General features: G+C 45.9%; 1 protein-coding gene and 1 pseudogene across 1 annotated transcript in view; both read right to left on the bottom strand.

Moving 5' to 3' along the window:
* The window catches only part of CDH1 (cadherin 1), a 97,530-nt gene that overhangs the window by 6,213 nt on the left and 70,187 nt on the right, over nt 1-21,130 (bottom strand). The window contains exons 4-14 of the mRNA XM_001168150.6: nt 20,799-20,942; nt 20,518-20,673; nt 18,976-19,120; nt 17,476-17,651; nt 17,072-17,200; nt 15,838-16,020; nt 13,574-13,818; nt 9,903-10,048; nt 7,090-7,314; nt 5,680-5,907; nt 1,020-1,150 (exon numbers count right to left, since the gene is read on the bottom strand). Of these exons, the coding sequence (XP_001168150.1) occupies nt 1,020-1,150; nt 5,680-5,907; nt 7,090-7,314; nt 9,903-10,048; nt 13,574-13,818; nt 15,838-16,020; nt 17,072-17,200; nt 17,476-17,651; nt 18,976-19,120; nt 20,518-20,673; nt 20,799-20,942 (1,908 nt within the window). The remainder of the gene's footprint in view (nt 1-1,019; nt 1,151-5,679; nt 5,908-7,089; nt 7,315-9,902; nt 10,049-13,573; nt 13,819-15,837; nt 16,021-17,071; nt 17,201-17,475; nt 17,652-18,975; nt 19,121-20,517; nt 20,674-20,798; nt 20,943-21,130) is intronic.
* LOC134808822 (ferritin light chain-like) lies at nt 6,099-6,881 on the bottom strand (annotated as a pseudogene).

The raw sequence follows: 21,130 nt of genomic DNA, 5'->3' as shown, positions 1-21,130 counted from the left end.
CCATCGATCTGGGGCTTTGTTTTGTGACTTGCTTAGCCAATGGGACAGTAACATACGACACAGGCAAAGGTCTGAAAGGCACCAGCTTCTGGTACAAAGATGAGACTTGCATGGAACAGACCTGGACACAATTCACAGGTCAGAGCCATTCAGCTAAACTCTGCCTAAATCTGCTGAGCCCCAGCCATCCTACAGATTCTCATGAGCTTAGATGAGACCAGCAGTTGCTCCAGCTACCCCACAGTACACGAGAAAGACACGCATGTTGTGTGCCGCTGAGATTCTGGGATTGGTTGCTCTATTGCTCACTGATACAATATACGTGGTATCCCCAAACTAGACTTACAAGTCCCTGAAATCTAGAACAATATTTTTCTCTGTACACCCACCTCCCTATGTTGTATGGAGCTCAGTAAATTGTGCCTCACTCTGTGGCCTCAGTCAAAAGCAGGACTCTGTAATAGACCCCCATGGATCCCTTTCTATAATAAGTAGACTCTCCACGACACTGAACAGTTCCCTGGACAACTCCAGGGTAACATATTAAGATCATCTCCAAAATCAGGAAATACAGAGGGACTAAAGGTATAACAATGACAAAAAGGAGTTTGGTCTAGCTAAAAACTCAAGAGAAACAAAGCAGACCAGTTGTTCTATGTCAAAGAGAATCTGGCTGAAGTTCATGTCCAGAGAATGGCAATGAGGAAGGCAGGCTCTGAGACAGACCATTTGGCCCTGTTGCTTCCTAGCTGTGTGACCTTAGCCAAGTTACTGAGCTTCTCTGTGCCTCAGCTCGCTCACTGAGGTGCAGAACAGTATGCGATCAATAAATGTTAGCTGTGTTGGTGATGATGTGATGATGATGATGGTCAATGACAATGTCTACTTTTTTGGGTAAGGCCTTAAAAAGATAATATCCAAAGTGATTCAGAGCTGTTTCAAATGCCTACCTCTTACTAATCATTGCTTCTTCTGAATAAAGAGATCACCACTGAGCTACCAAGGTTTTAAAAACCCACCTGGTCCTCTTCTCCGCCTCCTTCTTCATCATAGTAATAAACGTTGTCCCGGGTGTCATCCTCTGGGGGCAGTAAGGGCTCTTTGACCACCGCTCTCCTCCGAAGAAACAGCAAGAGCAGCAGAATCAGAACTGGGATGGTGGGGGAGAGAGAGCAAGTGTTGAGAGCCAAAGATAAAGAAGGCCAGAAGCAGCAGCTATCACAGAGCACCCCTCATACCAGACAGGGGGCAGTTAGACAGCCACTAGCTGCCTTCAATACACTTGAAGATGTCAATCCACGTGACACTCACATCCCTGAAGTTGGTATGTACAGTACAACATAGTAGACAGTGATATGTGAATTCAAGCATGGTCCTTAACTTTCAGATGGGTTTTAAACTCAATCACTGTCATTTTCCCAAATCTGGGGGAAAGTTCCAGGCAGAGGAAACAGTAAGGACAGAGGCCCTGAGGCAGGAGCATGTTTGGTGTGATGGAGGGAAGGTGAGGAGGCCAGCATGGCTGTAGCAGGGTGCATGAGGGGAAGAGACATGGAGAAGAGCTCAGAGGGGCAAGCAGGGCGGGAGGGACATATGGGCCACTGTGAGGACTTTGGCTTTGATTCTGAGTTGGAGCCATTGAAGGTTTGTGAGCAGGGCTCCTAGGTTAGCCCAAATGTGATTGATACATAACCAGCTATGGGGAGTGTATAAAATTGCCTGGTATGTTCTTATTTTCTCTTAAGATAGAATCATGTAAGCAAGCTTTAAAATCTATTTAACTTCCAAGGCTTAACACAAGGGTTACATTTGATCTTGGGATTATTTCTAGGATATACACAATTAACATTTAACTTTAAAAAAAATTCTCTAAAGCAGCCAGAAAGAAACCACTCAACTTAAAAAATATATATATTATTCACTGTGAATGAAAAAAAAAAAAGATTCCATGTGTTTTCTACCCATGGGTGCCCAAGTACCTATATACTGTACCCTATGAAGCATAATCTTTATTTATTTATTATTATTATTATTTTGAGACAGAGTCTCACTCTGTTGCCCAGGCTGGAGTGTAGTGGCGCAATTTCAGCTCACTGCAACCACCACCTCCTGGGTTCAAGTGATTCTCCTGCCTCAGCCTCCCAAGTAGGTAGGACTACAAGCGCCTGCCACCATGCCCAGCTAATTTTTGTATTTTTAGTAGAGACAGGGTTTCACTATGTTGCCCAGGCTGGTCTCAAACTCCTGACCTCAAGTGATCCACCCACCTCGGCCTCCCAAAGTGCTGAGATTACAGGCGTGAGCCACCACACCCGGCCGAAGCATAATCTTTAAACAGGAGGTTGCATAAACTTGGGGAAAAGATTTCTCAGATGTACCTCAACTACCTATTTCTAAAATCAGAAAAATGCCAGAAACCTTATCCAGATAAACAGCATAACTCCCTTGTCCATGATTCATCAACAAGAACACTGAATTGGCTGCACAGGGAGACAGCACTGAACAAGACTATAGGAGCTACACAGTCCCCATCCATGCAAAGCAAGAGGCAGTTTACCATTTCCAAAAAGATCCCCCTTATCAGCTGTGCCAGAAGCCCAGTATCTGCAGGCTCTGAGAAAAAGCCTGGCACAGAGTAAGCAATCAAACATTGGCGGAAAACATGAAAAGCTTCAGATCTCCTGGTGTCTCTCTAGTAATTTTTTTTTAATAGAGATGGGGTCTTGCTATGCTGTCTAGGCTGATCTTGAAACCTAGGTTCAAGCAATCCTGCCACCTCAGCCTCCCAAAGTGTTGAGATTATAGACGTGAGCCACTGCACCCAGCCTCTAGCACATTTGTGCCCTTAAGAAACAAGAAATTGGCCAGAGGAGTGGCTCACACCTCTAATCCCAGCATTTTGGGAGGCCAAGGTGGGAGGATCACTTGAGCTCAAGAGTTTGAGACCAATGTGAGTAACATAGTGAGAACCCATCTCTAATAAAGAAAGAAAAAATAATCATAGAAGTTAAAAATACAAGAAATTGAACATCTGAACTCTGGCATTGCCTCTGTTTTAAATGTTGCTCTACATGGGAATCCCCACCCCCAGTGTCTAAAAAAATACATACCCATAGCAAATTTAGGTAATCCTATTAAAAAAAAATATTTCAAGTATAACTACAATCTTTAAGATTCCCTGGCTGGGCACAGTGGCTCATGCCTATAATCCCAACACTTTGGAAGGCCAAGGTGGGAGGACTGGTTGAGACCAGGAGTTTGAGACCAGCCTGGGCAACATAAGGAAACACTGTTTCTACAAAAAAAAATTAAAAAATTAGCTGGGTGTGGTGGCTCATGCCTGTGGTCCCAGCCACCCAGGGATCTGAGGTGGGAGGATTGCCTGAGCCCCGGAAGTCAAGGCTGCAGTGACCTGAGATCTGAGATCACTCCACTGCACTCCAGCCGGGCCCACAGAATGAGAACTTGCATTAAAAAAAAAAAAAAAAAAAAAAAAAAAAAGATTCCCTTTAGAATGAATGTACTAGTCAGTAACCACTATACCAAAAGCAGACCAGGCCACTGAAATGTAATTTGACTAGGAAGTGGGCAGGCAGGGCTTGTGTTACCCTGCCCAAGGCAATGATGAATTAACCTAATCTCATGGCGCAATAAAGCCATGTAAAGCCTGGCAGGATGAAAGTCCAGAAGGCTTGCTCAATTCTCAACAGCACTATCCTTTTCTTCAACTTTGGGAGGACACCAGGAGGGGGCAGAAGCAAATGGGATGCCCAGCAGACATTTCTGGAAGGTTGAAAGGCACCCTCTCCTGGAGTCCACTGAGGCAGCAGCAGCAGGATCAATGGCACCCATGCTCAATCTAAATTGAAAACCCTAGATTTGGTCCCACTGCTCCCTCCAAAATTCTTTTTCCATTCCCACCAGCTTGGCCTGGTCTCTGCCCTTCTAGGAGTCTCCTCAAGCCTCTGCTGTGCTTTGCTAGGAGGGGAACCTTCCTAAATACCCATCTGCCTGTTGGAATTCTACCAGCCCCTGTGGCCTAACCACTTACATCTTCCACAAAACTGTCCTTGAGACTCAATTAACAGCCTTTTCTGACTACCCTGACTACAAAGGCATTCATGAGCTGGACCACCCCTCGCAGTCACTAATTATATATGATCTTTAAACATTTCTTTTAAAAAATTTTTTCTAATAAAAAAATGTATTTTTTATTTTTATTTTGTAGAGACAGTCTTGCTTTGTTGCCCAGGCTGGTGTCAAACTCCTGGCTTCAAGCAATCCTCCCACCCTGGTCTCCCAAAGAGTGAGCCACCATACCAGGTCAAAGGTTTCTAATTGACTTGCTCTCACTTGCTTTGATAATCATTTGCTTGCTCTTCTATCATTCACATGTTTAAAGCCCTACCAGAGTTCTGATGTAGTGCACTCCTCCATAGGGATACTTTGTCTTTTGATGCACATAGTCTGTTTTCATCGCTAATTTATTCCTTTAATAGATTCAGTACTTTCTCCCTGTGTGTAAATGATAAAAGTATTTACCTTGACCATAACAGCTCCTGTGTCACCCCTAGGGCTCACTCCAGGTGGGCTCCAATGGAAACAGGTTTAAGGACTATGGCAGAAACTGCCAATTTTCCTCAGCATCCTTTTTCTCCTTTATCCTTTTAGTCATTGACACTCACTGCTCACCCTACACTCCACCCCTACTCCATGTCAATTTTCAATTGTAAGTAGAAGCTTCCAGGCTCCCTTGCAGCTAGATGTGGCTGTGTTTGGGCCAATGGTATATAAGTGGAGGTGATATATGCAACTTCCAGTCGTTTGGCCTCCACTTCCTCTGTTATCCCCTTCCCCAATCTAGGATGGAATGTAGAGGTGGTGGTGGTGAGCTGGCTAGCTTAGACCATGCTGATGAGCGCAGCCCCCAAGGTCTTGCTACTCTGCCTATGGTCTAAGGAATTGCAACATCATGACCCCCTGGGAGCTGGTTAGAAATGTAGAATCTGGCCGGGTGCGGTGGCTCAAGCCTGTAATCCCAACACTTTGGGAGGCTGAGGCGGGTGGATCACCTGAGGTCGGGAGTCTGAGACCAGCCTAACCAACATGGAGAAACACCGTCTCTACTGAAAATACAAAATTAGCTGGGCGTGGTGGCACATGCCCATAGTCCCAGCTACTTAGGAGGCTGAGGCGGGAGAATCGCTTGAACCTGTTAAGCGGAGGGTGCAGTGAGCTGAGATCACACCATTGCACTCCAGCCTCGGCAACAAGAGCGAAACTCCGTCTCAAAAAAAAAAAAAAGAAAAAAAAGAAATGCAGAATCTGTGGCCCTATGCCAGACCTCCTGGATCAGATTTCCCAGTTCAAAAAGAGGCCCAGATGATTTGTATGCTCTCAAGCTTGGGATGCACTGTCTTGAAGGATGAAAAGAGACAAGGTAGAAGAAACCTGGGTCCCCTGTTGACTTCATGGCCTTCCCATCTTAGACCATTTACCTCTGAAATGTTCAGTAAGAGACAAACTTCTATTTTATGGAGGCTAGCATAACTTGGGAGTCTCTTTCCTGCATCAGCTAACCTATATCCTTACTAATATAAGAACAAAAATCATTTTCAGGAAATAAACCTCCTCCATTTTTTTAAGTCAAAGGCTGAGTCACTTGCCAGCTGGACTTACTTAGCAAAGCAAGAATTCCTCCAAGAATCCCCAGAATGGCAGGAATTTGCAATCCTGCTTCGACAGGCTGTGCCTTCCTACAGACGCCGGCGGCCCCTTCACAGTCACACACGCTGACCTCTAAGGTGGTCACTTGGTCTTTATTCTGGTTATCCATGAGCTTGAGATTGATTTTGTAGTCACCCACCTCTAAGGCCATCTTTGGCTTCAAAATGATAGATTCTTGGGCTGGAGAAAGCAATAAAAAGAAATGATGAGACCAGGGGGGGAAAATAAAAAGCTCATTCCAGAATAAAATTGCTAGTGAACTAAAGACACCCGCAAGCCGAGTGAAGAGAGCAGAGCTGCTTGGGTTTTATTTAGGTATGTACTTTTTTTTTTTTTTTTTTTTTTTTTTGCTGTAAAAAGCTTTATTTCCATTTGGTCTAAGGCTTGGGAGAGGGCTCTAGAGTTGGTTTAAAAAAGCTGCCTAGTGGCTGGAGGGAGCGGCTTAGGCAGAGCGGGGCTCTTCAGATGTCGCTGGGTTCAGTAGGCTCCTGTGTGCCTGAGGGTGAACCTTTTTGCCCAGCCCGGCCTGGAGGCCGGCCGGCCTGTGAAGGTTGGTCAGGTGGTCACCTATCTTCTTGATGAGTTTTACTTTTTCATCTAGGAAGTGGCTCTCCAGGAAGTCACAGATATGGGGGTCTGTGCAGGCGGAACCCAAGGCATGAAGATCCAAAAGGGCCCAGTTCAGGTTCTTCTCCAGGGCCAGAGTGACTTCCATCGCACCCAGGGTTTTACCCCATTCATCTTTACATGGCTTCTGGATGTCCGGGAAGACACTGCGGCCGCCACACTGGTTTTGCATTTTCAAGGGACACTCAGTGCCCTTGTGCTTCTCCCTTGGCCAATTTGTGGAAGAAGTGGTGCACACCTTCCAGATCCACATCGTCATGGTGGAAATAGAAGCCCAGAGAAAAGTAGGTGTAGGAAGCCCATATATGCAAATTGACCAGGCAGTTGACAGCTGCCTCCACCTCGGTAGAATAGTTCTGATGAATCTGGGAGCTCACGATTGGTTGGCAAGAAGGAGCTAACCACAAAAATGGTGTTGTTTGGTCCCAGGAGCAGGAGGTAGCAGAGAAGATGGTCCTGGTTGCAAGTGGAGAGGGGAGTGGAGGGTGGCTAGAGGCTGGGAGAGGGAGCCCTGCTTGGGTTTTAGATTACTGGGTAGCATGCTACAAAGTTAGATACCAGGAAAGGAAAAAGACCTTTGGAGCAAGGCCTCAAAGACAGAAGGGACAAGGAAGCAAGTATCAATGGAAGGGGTGACATCTAGAAGTTGAGAAGGGAAATTGAAAGGTGGGGATCTGGGGGAAGGGAAGCATGGCAGTTGGAGCAAAGTTGCCAAAATAAAACTCAGGTACCCACTTGGGTCGTTGTACTGAATGGTCCAGTTGGCACTCGCCCCGTGTGTTAGTTCTGCTGTGAAGGGAGATGTATTGGGAGGAAGGTCTGCATCAATGATGTTTATGACCTGAGGCTTTGGATTCCTCTCACAGAAGAATATAGTTCGAGGTTCTGGTATGGGGGCATTGTCATTCACATCAGACAGGATCAGCAGAAGTGTCCCTGTTCCAGTAGCAACTGGAGAACCTAAGAGAAAATACACAGGAAATGTGGCAGCTTGGCAACAGTAATGAATCCCCATTGCCTTCCACCAGACCAAGTCTAGATCTTGTCCTGGCTCTTCAGTGGTCCCTCACCAGGCCCCACTCTACCCGCAGAACCTCCTGTCCCACCAATCCCAAAGGACCTCCACTCCCAGGTGGGCAGGTCTCTGGCCGTTTTACACAGACAACTTATTCCCACCTTGATAACAATTATTCAAGTTATTCCTCACACCAAGAACACACTCCCCCTTCTTCACATATCGTTATTCATTCACTGAATTTTAACTACTCCAAGAAGTCCTATTGCCTGCCTGTTGTTTCCCTAGTTCTCCTTTTTCTGCACTTTCCTGCCATTTGAGGTCATTAACAAAGCATTGAGTCTTTTTATTTATTTTAATTTTAAGCCTGACTAGAAGCTTAAAATCAAAGGGGATGAGTTGGGTCTTTTGAAGTCTCTGCAAATTGGTTTTCAAAATAGATTGGGGAGTTCACATACGCTTTTTTTTTTTTTTTTTTTTTTGAGGCAGAGTCTCACTCTGTCACCCAGGCTGGAATGCCGTGGCATGAACACAGTTCACTGCAGCCTCTACCTCCTGGGCTTAATCTCCCACCTCTGCCTCCCTAGTAGCTGAGACCACAGGCGCATGCCACCATGCTTGGCTAGTTTCTAAATTTTTTTTGTAGAGAGGGGGTCTTATCATGTTGCCCAGGCTGGTCTTGAACTCTTGAGCTCAAGTGATCCTCGCATCTTAGCCTCTGAAAGTGTTGGGATTATAGGCGTGAGCCACTGCGCCCAGCCCATCCACACTTCTGTTTGCATTTCTTTTACATCTTGACACAACACCGAGCATATGGTAGTAGGAAAAATTGGTACCCAGGGAACTATCATCAATATTAGTATACGATACAGATACAAAACAACAGAAGAATCCATCTCAAACCTATAAATAGATATGTCTAGATGGCATGACTAAATTTTTAAAACTTTTTTTCTCATGTAAATTTTATTTTTTAACAATGAGCACACGTCATTTAAAATTAACTCAAGGAGGCCAAGCATGATAACTCATGCCTGTAATCCCAGCATTTTGAGATTATGGGCAGTATGTTGCCCAGGCTAGTCTTGAACTCCTGGCCTCAAGCCATCTCCCACCTCAGACCCCCAAAGTGTTGGGATTACAGGTGTGAGCCTAGCACCCAGCCTATAAATGTATTTAAATACACAGAAGCAGTCTGGAAGGACCCACACCTAACTGATTTAACACCTAACTAATTTCACCCACATGGGTATTAACATTTTTCAGGTAAAGGAATTGAGGGACATAAAAATTAAACAGCAGGCCAGGCACGGTGGCTCACACCTGTAATCCCAGCACTTTGGGAGGCCAAGGTGGGCAGATCACAAGGTCAGGAGTTCAAGACCAGCTTGGCCAATATGGTGAAACCCCGTTTCTACTAAAAATACAAAAAATTAGCTGGGCGTGGTGGTGCACACCTGTAATCCCAGCTACATGGGAGGCTCAGGTAGGAGAATTGCTTGAACCTGGGAGGCAGAAGTTGCAGTGAGCCAAGATTGCACCACTGCACTCCAGCCTGGGTGACAGAGCAAGACTCTGTCTCAAAAAAAAAAAAAAAAAAAAAAATTAAACAGCAAATCCAAGGTCACACAAGTATTAAGCTTTGGAAATGGATTGTAAACCATCATTACCTGGTTCCCTTAGGGAAGGAATAAAGAGTGAGTAGTGAAAAGTAAGTTCTGTTTGACCAAAATTACTTGAAAAAACAATTTTTTTTTTTGGAGACAGAGTCTTGCTCTGTTGCCCAGGATGGAGAGCAGTGGCGCAATCTTGGCTCACTGCAGCCTCCACCTCTCAGACTCAAGCAATCCTACCACTTCAGCCTTCTGAGTAGCTGGGACTACAGGTGCTCACCAACACACCCAGCTAATTTATGTACTTTTTGTAGAGACAGGGTTTTGCCATGTTACCCAGGCTGGTCTTGAACTCCTGGGCTCAAGTGATCCTCCCACCTCAGCCTCTCAAAGTGCTGGGATTACAGGTGTGAGTCACCGTGCTCAGCCCACTTGAATTTTTGATAATAAGAATGCCTTTGTTTAAGAATAAAAGAGAAATCTTTTGCAGCAACATGGATGAAACTGGAGGCCATTGTCTCAAGTGAAACGAATCAGACATATAAGGAGAAATACTGCATGTTCTCACTTAGAAGTCGGAGTTCAATAATGTGTACACATGGATGTAGATTGTGGAATGACAGACAATGGCAGCTGGGAAGGGTCCAAGGGGTGGGAGGGGGTAGATGATGAACAATTACTTAATGGGTACAATGCATGTTATTTGGGTGATGGATACCCTAAAAGCCCTGACTTTACCACTACACATCTATGCATGTAACAAAATTACCCTTGTACTCCATACATTTATACAAATCAATCCAACAAACAAAAAGGATAAAAGAAAAAGAATGAACTCTTCCCTCCAAAAGAAGGGAGGGGCAAGGAAGTGAACTAGCTAGGAGGTCGAGGCAGCAAAGGCTCAGATGAGGCCCCCTTACCATTGTCTGTAGCTATGATTAGGGCTGTGTACGTGCTGTTCTTCACGTGCTCCAAATCCTCCCTGTCCAGCTCAGCCCGAGTGGAAATGGCACCAGTGTCCGGATTAATCTCCAGCCAGTTGGCAGTGTCTCTCCAAATCCGATATCTGAACGGGGACAAGCTCTGGCTTTTAGAATAGGACCAGCAAACAACATGTAGCTGAAAACGGCTTAAGCGCTTCTTCAGTTATATGGTTACTTCCAACGTTTTTATTTTGAAAACCAACAATAGGCCGGTCGCGGTGGCTCATGCCTGTAATCCCAACACTTTGGGAGGCTGAGGTGGGCAGATCACCTGAGGTCAGGAGTTTGAGACCAGCCTGGTCAACATGGTGAAACCCTGTCTCTACTAAAAATACAAAAATTAGCTGGGTGTGGTGGCACACGCCTGTAATCCCAGCTACTGGGGAGGGTGAGGCAGGAGAATCGTTTGAACCTGGGAGATGGAGTTTGCAGTGAGCCGAGATTGCACCATTGCACTCCAGCCTGGGCAACAAAAGTGAAACCCTTTCTTTTTTTTTTTTTTTTTTTTTTTTTTGAGACGGAGTCTTGCTCTGTAGCCCAAGCTGGAGTGCAGTGGCGCGATGTCGGCTCGCTGCAAGCTCCACCTCCTGGGTTCACACCACTCTTCTGCCTCAGCCTCCGGAGTAGCTGGGACTAGAGGCGCCCGCCATCACGCCCGGCTAATTTTTTTGTATTGTTAGTTGAGACGAGGTTTACACTGTTTTAGCCAGGATGGTCTCGATCTCCTGACCTCATGATCCGCACGTCTCGGCCTCCCAAAGTGCTGGGATTACAGGCGTGAGCCACCGCGCCCGGCCGAAACTCCGTCTTTAAAAAAAAAAAAAAAAAAAGAAAACCAAGAAAACCAACAATACAACAGACAAGTTACTATAATAGTATGATGACCATCCATGGACTCTTCACCTGAGTTTACTCATTGTTAATACTTTGCCACATCTGCTCTGTCTATATTGACACACGCCTACATAATTTCTTGTTCTGCTGAACCATCTGCAAATAAATTGCAGAAGTCATGTTCCTTTACTTATAAATATGTCAATGTGTTATCTCCTAAGAACAAAGGCATTCTGTTATATAACCCCAATTTGATTTTCTTTTTTTTTCTTTTTTCTTTTTTTTTGAGACAGAGTCTCGCTCTGTTGCCCAGGCTGGAGTACAGTGGCGTGATCTCAGCTCACTGCAAGCTCCGCCTCCCAGGTTCGTGCCATTCTCCTGCCTCAGCCTCCTGAATAGCTGGGTCTACAGGCACCCGCCACCACGCCCGGCTAATTTTTTGTATTTTTAGTAGAGACGAGGTTTCACCATGTTAGCCAGGATAGTCTCGATCTCCTGACCTCAGATGATCCACCTATCTCGGCCTCCCAAAGCACTGGGATTGCAGGTGTGAGCCACCGTGACCAGTCTTGATTTTCAATTTTAGGAAACAAAACTTTGATAGAATACTATTGTCGAATATATGGTGCATATTCGAATTGTCAGATTTTCCAAAAATGTCCTTTATAGCAACCTTGCACCCTTCTGGATTCAGGATCCAATATGGCCTTTCGTTGGCATGGCTCTTCCTTAGGTCTTTCTTTTCTGTCACTGACATTTTTGAAATGTGCTGGCCAGTTGTTTTGTAGCATGCCCCTTAACTTGGGTTTGTCTGATTACTCCTCAAAATTTAGATTCAGGTAATCCATTTCAGGGGTCGGTGGGGACAAGAACAGGACAGAGGTGATGCTGTGGCCTCCCTAGTGCAGGACACTGGGAGGCACATGATGTCTGTCTGTGCTTCTATTGATAACTTTGATCACTTGGATAAGGGAAAGGCCACCAGATTTCTTCACAGCAAAGGTGCCTTTTTTCACTGCATGATTAACCTATAATCTGCAGGTAGATAATTTGAGAATATCTTGTTCAGCAACTAATTTTCACCCAATGGATTTGGCATCTGTGGATGATTCTTGCTGAAGCAATGATTACTATAATCCTTATTTATTTTTAAAAGCAGACTCCTGCAGACCAGCTCCCCCAAACAATACAGTAGTTCCTAAATGGTGGCAACATGCCACCTCCTCTCCTGTCATGAACATCTGGAGATGCAGGTTGCCCTGTTGACCTGTGGGTGGACTGCACTATTGACATTTAATGGGAGGTACAGGGAGGCTAACAGAGATCTACTGCTCAGTTATTTACTAGGGTCATGGAAAGGCTCTGAAAGGGAAACTAAGAAATCAAAGGAGGAAAGGGCTCTAAGAACCTGTGGGCTTGGCCTCACTTCTTTGGAAGTGCAAAGCAATGAATTACATCAAGTGGTCATTGTTCCAGGCGTAAGGGCCTCTGGAAACAGACACTAAAGACCTGGTCCCTGAATCTGCCCCAGGAGATGCTTTGAACTATCTATTTCACTACTGCAAGCTTTCAACCCAGCCTGGAAACTGTACAATCCAGGGTTTCATCACTGAACCAAATCCTACATTATTGTCTTTGACTTTTCACCATTCTTTTAAACTTCGATTAAAACCCATCTTGCCAGGCCTTACAGTTTGGAGCATGTAGAAATATCTCTAGATTATGAGGAGTCCATTGGCTACACATAGAAAATGAGAGTTTTTTTGTTTTTTGTTTTTTGTTTTTGAGATGGAGTCTCGCTCTGTCACCCAGGCTGGAGTGCAGTGACTTGATCTCAGCTCACTGCAACCTCAGCTTTTTGGGTTCAAGTGATTCTCGTGCCTCAGCCTCCCGAGTAGCTGGGATTACAGGTGTGTACCACCATGCCCGGCTAATTTCTTGTGTTTTTAGTGGAGGCAGGGGTTTCACCATATTGGCCAGACTGGTCTTCAACACCTGGCCTCAAAGTGATCCACCTGCCTAGGCCTCCCAAAGTTTTGGGATTACAGGCATAAGCTGCTATGCCCAACCCAAAATGAGAGTATTTTAAAGCAAGTGTTGTAGTTGGTTGGTTGGCATGTGGGTTCTCAGTTCTCAGCATCTGTGTGATTTACAGTATAGAGGTACCTTCAAGTTTGAAAGGAGAAATACTGATAGTAAGCTACTTAGAACACAATACTACGGGCTGGGTGCGGTGGCTCACGCCTGTAATCCCAGCACTTTAGGAGGCAGGCAGATCACTTGAGGTCAGAAGTTCGAGACCAGCCTGGCCAATGTGGTGAAGCCTTGTCTCTACTAAAAATACAAAAATTAGCCGGGCGTGGTGGCAGGCACCTGTAGTCCTGGCTACATGGAAGGCTGAGGCATGAAAATTGCTTGAACCCAAGAGACAGAGGCTGCAGTAGGCAGAGATCACGCCACTGCACGCTAGCCTGGGCGACAAAGTGAGACTCCAAACTCAAAAAAACACAATAGTATGTATGCAAAGTAAAATTGCATTTCTACCATACTACAAGAGCTCAAAGAGAGGCAGCACATCAGACCAAGAACGGCTGTCTGTAAAGGGAAGGGAACAGGTGAAAGGAGCACAGATAAAGGGAATAAAAAATAAATTAAGAGAATGGTCTTGTACAGACAAATGACAAAATGCCATGAAGTACATATTATTGATTTATATAAAAAATGATATAAAATAACCAGTTGCTGCAAGTCAGTTGAAAAATCCTCACACTTACGTTATTTTCTGTTCCATAAATGTGTCTGGCTCCTGGGCAGTGTAGGATGTGATTTCCTGGCCCACGCCAAAGTCCTCCGACACTTCCACTCTCTTTTCAGGAGGCACAAAGATGGGGGCTTCATTCACATCCAGCACATCCACGGTGACGGTGGCTGTGGAGGTGGTGAGAGAGACCTCAAAAGGTACCACATTCGTCACTGCTACGTGTAGAATGTACTGCTGCTTGGCCTCAAAATCCAAGCCCTAGAGAGCAGAAACAATGAAGTTAAAAACAAAACGAAACATTTTGTGTTAGTAAAAATAAAATTAAATCCTTAACTGTTGCTTTTGGTAATATATTAGGTTGGTGCAAAAGTAACTGTGGTTTCTGCCATGACTTTCAATGGCAGAAACCACAATTACTTACCATGGCTTCTCAAATCTGCTCACCTACTCAAGAGGAAGTCAAAGCTGGGGCTATTCTAGGGATCCAGTCACTTCAACAAGCAATTCACTCAAATTCTTAGTTTTCAAGTTTCTTTCCTTATTTTATTTTTTTCTGAGACAGAATTTTTGCTCTTGTCACCCAGGCTGGAATGCAATGGCTCACTGCAACCTCCACCTCCTGGGTTCAAGCAATTCTCCCGCCTCAGCCTCCCTAGTAGCTGGGATTATAGGAGCCCGCCACCACACCTGGCTAATTTTTTGTATTTTTAGTAGAGATGACGTTTCACCATGTTGGCCAGGCTGGTCTCGAACTCCTGACCTCAGGTGATCCACCCGCCTTGGCCTCCCAAAGTGTTGGGATTACAGACATGAGCAACTGCACCCGGCCATCTTTTTTTTTTTTTTTTTTTTTAAGAGATGGAGTCTCATTCTGTTGCCCAGGTTGGAGTACAGTGGCATGACCATAGCTGAGTGCAGCTTCAACCCCCTGGGCTCAAGTGATTCTCCCACCTCAGCCTCCCAAGTAGTTGGGCCCACCGCCATACACTACTGCGCTTGGCTAGTTTTCAAGTTTCTAGGACATTTTTCAAAAACAACCATATCTGCCCCACTTCTAAAATAAACCAGCACAAGAGCAGAGACCAGTAAATCATTTTCCCTGTCACTGCAAAATGGAAAGAGCTAAGGGAAGGAGAATGTTTCTGGGAAAGAGCCTATTAAAGCAGATAGTACTTCTTTTTCAATTTCAGGATCCTGTGTAAGAGCTTCTTGATTTCTTTTTTTTTTCAGACAGAGTCTCACTCTGTTGCCCAGGCCAGGGTGCAGTAGCACGATCTTGGCTCACTACAACCTCTGTCTTCCAGGCTCAAGCGATTCTCCTGCTTCAGCCTCCCAAGCAGCCGGGATTACAAGTGTGCACCACCACGCCCAGTTAATTTTTGTATTTTTGGTAGAGACAGGTTTTCACCATGTTGGCCAGGCTGGTCCCAAACTCCCGACCTCAGGTGATCTGCCCCCCTCGGCCTCCCAAAGTGCTGGGATTGCAGGCATGAGCCACCATGAGCCACCAAGAAGCCTTAGCTTCTTTTTCTTTTTTTTGAGACAAAGTCTCACTCTGTTGCCGGGCTGGAGTGCAGTGGCACGATCCTGGCTCACTGCAACCTCCCTCTCCTAGGTTCAAGCGATTCTCCTGCCTCAGCCTCCCTAGTAGCTGGGACTATAGGTGCACACCACCACGCCCAGCTAATTTTTGTATTTTTAGTAGAGATGGGGTTTCACCATGTTGGTCAGGATGATCTCGATCTCTTGACCTTGTGATCTGCCCGCCTTGGCCTCCCAAAGTGCTATGATTACAGGCGTGAGCCACCACGCCCGGCCTCCTTTTCCCTGCCCACCCCTGGAGACTGAGTCTTGCTCTGTCACCCAGAGCTGGAGTGCAATGGCACGATCTTGGCTCACTGCAACCTCCACCTCCCAGGTTCAAGCAATTCTCCTGCCTCAGCCTCCCTAGTAGCTGAGATTACAGGCACGTGCCACCATGCCTGGCTAATTTTTGTATTTTTAGCAGAGACTCAAACTCCTGACCTTGTGATCTGCCTGCCTCAGTGTCCCTAAGTGCTGGGATTACAGGCGTGAGCCACCACACGCAGCCCAGTTTCTTGATTTCTTACATGAGCAGGAAGAGCCACTGCAAATCCCACATGGTCCACTACAATCTGGGAAAGTCACCCTGTCCCCCTGCCAAAGCAAATCTACTTCTAAGAAGATACCAGGGGACAAGGGCATGAACAGCTGTGAGGATGCCAGTTTCTGCATCTTGCCAGGTACCATACAAACCTTTGCTGTTTTCAAAATGCCATCGTTGTTCACTGGATTTGTGGTGACGACAAATTGTCCACCATCATCATTCAATATGGTGTATACAGCCTCCCACGCTGGGGTATTGGGGGCATCAGCATCAGTCACTTTCAGTGTGGTGATTATGACGTTAGCCTCGTTCTCAGGCACCTGACCCTTGTACTGCAGAGCAAAGAGATGCGTCATTTACAAAGTACCAAGACTGCTAGCAGAGCTGAGTCTCAGGGGGCTAAAGGATTCCTCTTTTTTTGTTGTTCTTTTGAGACAAGATCTCACTGTCACCAGGCTGGAGTGTATTTGAGCGATCATGGCTCACTGTAGCCTCAACCTCCTGGGCTCAAGCAATCCTCCCACCTCAGCCTCCAGAGTAGCTGGGACCACAGGCATGCACCACCACACCTGGCTAACTGAAAGCAAGCTTCAAGGAGAAGATGTGACAAGGAGAGGCCAGGCAATGGGCGCACTGGGGTGCAATGGTACAATCTCGGCTCACTGCAGCCTCCGCCTCCTGGGTTCAAGCAACTCTCATGCCTCAGATGCCCGAGTAGCTGGGATTACAAGCATGCACCACCACGCCCGGCTAATTTTTGTATTTTTAGTGGAGATGGGGTTTCCCCACGTTGGCCAGGCTGGTCTCAAACTCCATCCTCAAGGGATCCACCAGCCTTGGCCTCCCAACTTGCTAGATTACAGGTGTGAGCCACCACGCCTGGCCATTATACAGGATGATTTAAACTTACCCTACTTGGTTCTCAATACCTTCTCCTTGAATGCATGTAATATCCTTGGCATACAATAATTCTCATAAGATGTCTTCCTAGCTATACCAGAAACACCATGAGAATGGAATCTTTGTGTGTAATGGTCTCTCCAGTGTCTAATACAGTGCCTAATATAAACTTAGAAAATATTTGTTCAATAAAGAAATGAAACCAGGTAATATTTGCTATAAAAATGTACCATATGAGACTATGAAATCAGTAGGTGCTTTTTGCGACTTTACAATCTTGCACCAATTGGCCCCAGGCCAAGGGTGGAAAAAAGATACTAAAAGACAACTGCCATCTCCAGATGCTTGCTTTTAAGTTTAAAGTTAACATTCTCTAGTCTGGAGAGAGTTTTCAAAGACTTCGCCCATGAGCAGTGGTGACACTTAGTTCACGAACAACAAAAGACCTTTCTTTGGAAACCCTCTAAGGAGTTATAGAATTACCGTGGTGGGATTGAAGATCGGAGGGTTATCGTTGGTGTCAGTGACTGTGATCACAGCTGTTGCTGTTGTGCTTAACCCCTCACCTTGAAGATCAGCAGCTTGAACCACCAGGGTATACGTAGGGAAACTCTGCAGAGAGATCGACACAACCAAGTCAGGACCAGGAACACTAGCCACCTTTGGCCTAGCCCAGCCCAACACATGGAACCAGAATATTTAACCATGTGCTTCATGCCAGCCTGCCTGTCTTCTAGGCACGGAACCTCTGGGCAGAAGCTTAGATGCAAAGCTCAGACCATCACTGTATTAACTGACAACTGGCCTAGCAGGATTTTGCTTTGTCCACGGGATTGAGCTAATACACATTTGTCCTCCACACCCTCTGGATCCTCCTGACCCCTGACCTCTCGGTCCAGCCCAGTGGTGACCACACTGATGACTCCTGTGTTCCTGTTAATGGTGAACATATTTTTGTCAGGCAGCTCAGGATCTTGGCTGAGGATGGTGTAAGCGATGGCGGCATTGTAGGTGTTCACATCATCGTCCGCGTCTGTGGCTGTGACCTCCATCACAGAGGTTCCTGGAAGAGTTCAAGGAGAGGAAGGTTTAGACAAGCTGCACTTTGGGACTGGGTCAATACTGCTTAATCCAATTCTGCCCTGAGGGATAAAGGAGGGGACATGGGGGTGGTACCATGTCAGAGTTCCCTAATTCCTAGAATTCTTACCAAAGTGCTAGGGGAGGAAGAAAGCTCAAACTATCAACTTATTATCCAGGTATAAATACACAAATGGTAATAAAGAAAAGAAAGGGAATGATTACCACAAAAGTCAGGGCGTGGTTTTTTTTTGTTTTTTTTTTTTTGAGACGGAGTTTTGCTCCTGTTGCCCAGGCTGGAATGCAATGGCGTGAACTCGGCTCACCACAATCTCTGTCTCCTGCCTCAGCCTCCCAAGTATCTGGAATTATAGGCATGTGTCGCCACGCCCAGCTAATTTTCTATTTTTAGTAGAGACAGGGTTTCTCCATGTTGGTCAGGCTGGTCTCAAACTCCTGACCTCAAGTGATTTGCCCACCTTGGCCTCCCAAAGTGCTGGGGTTACAGGTGTGAACCACCACACCCAGCCTAGGGTGTGGTTATCTTTATGGAGGAGAGAAAAGAATGTGACCAAGGGGGATTGTTTAGGGCTTTAAGGTACTGGTAAAGATCTGTTCCTTAATTAGGAAGGTTGTTCTTAGCCAGGTATAGTAGCTCATGCCTATAATCTTAGCAGCTTGTGGGGCTGAGGTGGGAGGATTGCTTGGGCCCAGGAGTTTGAAAGTAGCCTGGACAACAAAGCAAGACCCTGTCTCTAAAAAAATTTTTTTTTTTTTTTTTTTGAGACGGAGTCTGGATCTGTCACCCAGGCTGGAGTGCAGTGGCGTGATCTCAGCTCACTGCAACCTCCGCCTCCCGGGTTCAAGCAATTCTCCTGCCTCAGCCTCCCAAGTAGCTGGGATTACAGGCACCCGCCACCACGCCTGGCTAATTTTTTTGTATTTTTAATAGAGACGAGGTTTCACCATGTTGGTCAGGCTGGTCTTGAACTCCTGACCACAGGTGACCCACCCACCTTGGCCTCCCAAAGTGCTAGGATTATAGGCAGGAGCCACCATGCCCAGCCTAAAAAAAAAAAAATTTAATAATAAAAAAGGGAAGATTATTCTTAAACTCTCCTTATTTTACATGTTTCCACAGGTAGACTGTTATACACATGCATATAACACAACAATGGCTTGCCAAGAAGTTCTGCCCGTAGGAAGGATCAGCTTTAGTTACACAACCTTTGGGGTTGGACAACACTTTGGGGTCCAAAGAACCTAAGAGTCTTTCTGGGTATTCAGATTCTCATTAGTGGATATACCTGGAAGAGCACCTTCCATGACAGACCCCTTAAAGACCTCCTGGGTGAATTCGGGTTTGTTGTCATTCTGATCGGTCACCGTGATCAAAATCTCCATTGGATCCTCAACGGCATTCCCGTTGGATGACACAGCATGAGAGAAGAGCTGAAAGAACCAAGTGAGGGTGACTTGAGCTCTGATGAGGAAGAAAACATGGGAGAAGGGGCCCAGCCAGAGCAGAGTGCGCCCCCCTGGCTGCCACACCTTCCCACGCTCTGAGACCCCCAGCGGGTGACTTTTCTCACACATGTGCTGCTGCTGCTTCAGTGAGATCATAACAAGGTAAGAGCCATGGGCTGGAGAACACCCCCATGGCTCAGACCTCCCATTTCCCACACGAGGACCAGGGCATCAGGCCTAGAGATAAAGATGGGGGCCTGAAAAACTCTTATTCCATGCCGGGTGAAACTTGCTCTGGTCCTTTTAGTCTAGCATTTCCCCCAGATATTTCTGAATTTGGCATCAATATATGACTTCCTGGCCAGGCATAGTGGTTCATGTAATCTCAGCACTTTGGGAGGCCGAGGTGGGCAGATTGCTTGAGCTCAAGATTTCAAGACCAGCCTGGGCAACATAGCAAGATCTTGTTTCTACAAAAAATACAAAAATTAACTGGGTGTGGTGGCCTGCGCCTTTAGTCTCAGCTACTCAGGAAGATGAGGTGGGAGTGTCGCTTGGGCCCAGAAGGTCCAGGCTGCAGTGAGCTATGATTGTACCACTGCACTCCAGCCTGAGTGACATAGGTAGACCCCGTCTCAAAAAAACAAAAATCCAAAACCAAAACAAAAACAAAAACAAAATGACCTCTTGGAGGCCGGGCGCAGTGGCTCACTCCTGTAATCCCAGCACTTTGGGAGGCCAAATAGGGTGAATCGCCTGAGTTCAGGAGTTTGAGACCACTCTGGCCAACATGGTAAAACCTCATCTCTAATAAAAACACAAAAAATTAGCTGGGCGTGATGGCAGCTGCCTATAATCCAGCTACTCGGGAGGTTGAAGTAGGAGAATCACTTGAACCCGGGAAGTGGAGGTTGTGGTAAGCTGAGATCACATCATTGCATTCCAGCCTGGGTGACAGAGTGAAACCCTATCTCAAAAAAAAAAAAAAAAAAAAAAAAAAAAAAGACCTCTTGGTTTTCCTAAGCTCTTGCTGCTGCCAAGCCCAAGAAATGGGTTTTGCTCCCTTATATCATCACTGTCCTGTTCCTTTAGGTCAGGGACTTCCAGCCCCAAGAACAGGTTGACATCTTGGGTCTAAATTTGTCCTGGTTGTATGAGGATGCATGGGGATTCTCCTTCCTTTCTTCCTGACAAAGAGAAAAATTAACAACCCCAAACTGTCCCACGTTCTCCCATCATTTCTCCTTAGCAACAGGTCAAGAGGTGTCAAGTTAAGCTCCTCATGTGTTCAGAGCCTCTGATCTGCAGATCCAGCATGGGTTGACCAAAAAATCCTGGGTGGATGTTACCCCAGTGTCAACAAGCTTCTAAGAGATACTTACAGTGTATGTGGCAATGCGTTCTCTATCCAGAGGCTCTGTCACCTTCAGCCATCCTGTTTCTCTTTCAATAATAAAGACACCAACAGGGGGTGTGTCAGCTCCTTGGCCAGTGATGCTGTAGAAAACCTTGCCTTCTTTGTCTTTGTTGGATTTGATCTGAAGACAAAATGAAAGAAAAAGAATTAGTAAAGAAGGATCCCAACACTGGGTCCTTTCCCTTTCTCTCCTTGGTACTTCTCTGCCAAATCCCTCCCAGAGAAACAGAGAACTTCTTTCTCTACCTGAACCAGGTTTTTAGGAAATGGGCCTTTTTCATTTTCTGGGCAGCTGATGGGAGGAATAACCCAGTCTCTCTTCTGTCTTCTGAGGCCAGGAGAGGAGTTGGGAAATGTGAGCAATTCTGCTTGGATTCCAGAAACAGAGGCCTAAAAGGAAAGAAGATGAGGAACAAGATAAGACAATTCAAGACAGATACTTCAGGTCTAACAGTCCAACCTAGCCAGACAGCGTCCCCAGCCTTCTGTGGGCAGTGTACGGTTTGAATTTAATGACACATTCTCTTATCAATGACAAATTATATATATCCACCAAAATGACCAATCAAAACAAAAAC

The sequence above is a fragment of the Pan troglodytes genome, chromosome 18 (assembly GCF_028858775.2).
Source record: "Pan troglodytes isolate AG18354 chromosome 18, NHGRI_mPanTro3-v2.0_pri, whole genome shotgun sequence".
Taxonomy (NCBI): domain Eukaryota; kingdom Metazoa; phylum Chordata; class Mammalia; order Primates; family Hominidae; genus Pan; species Pan troglodytes.
The sequence above is the reverse complement of the archived record's forward strand: the minus strand, read 5'-3'. Positions and strand labels throughout refer to the sequence as shown.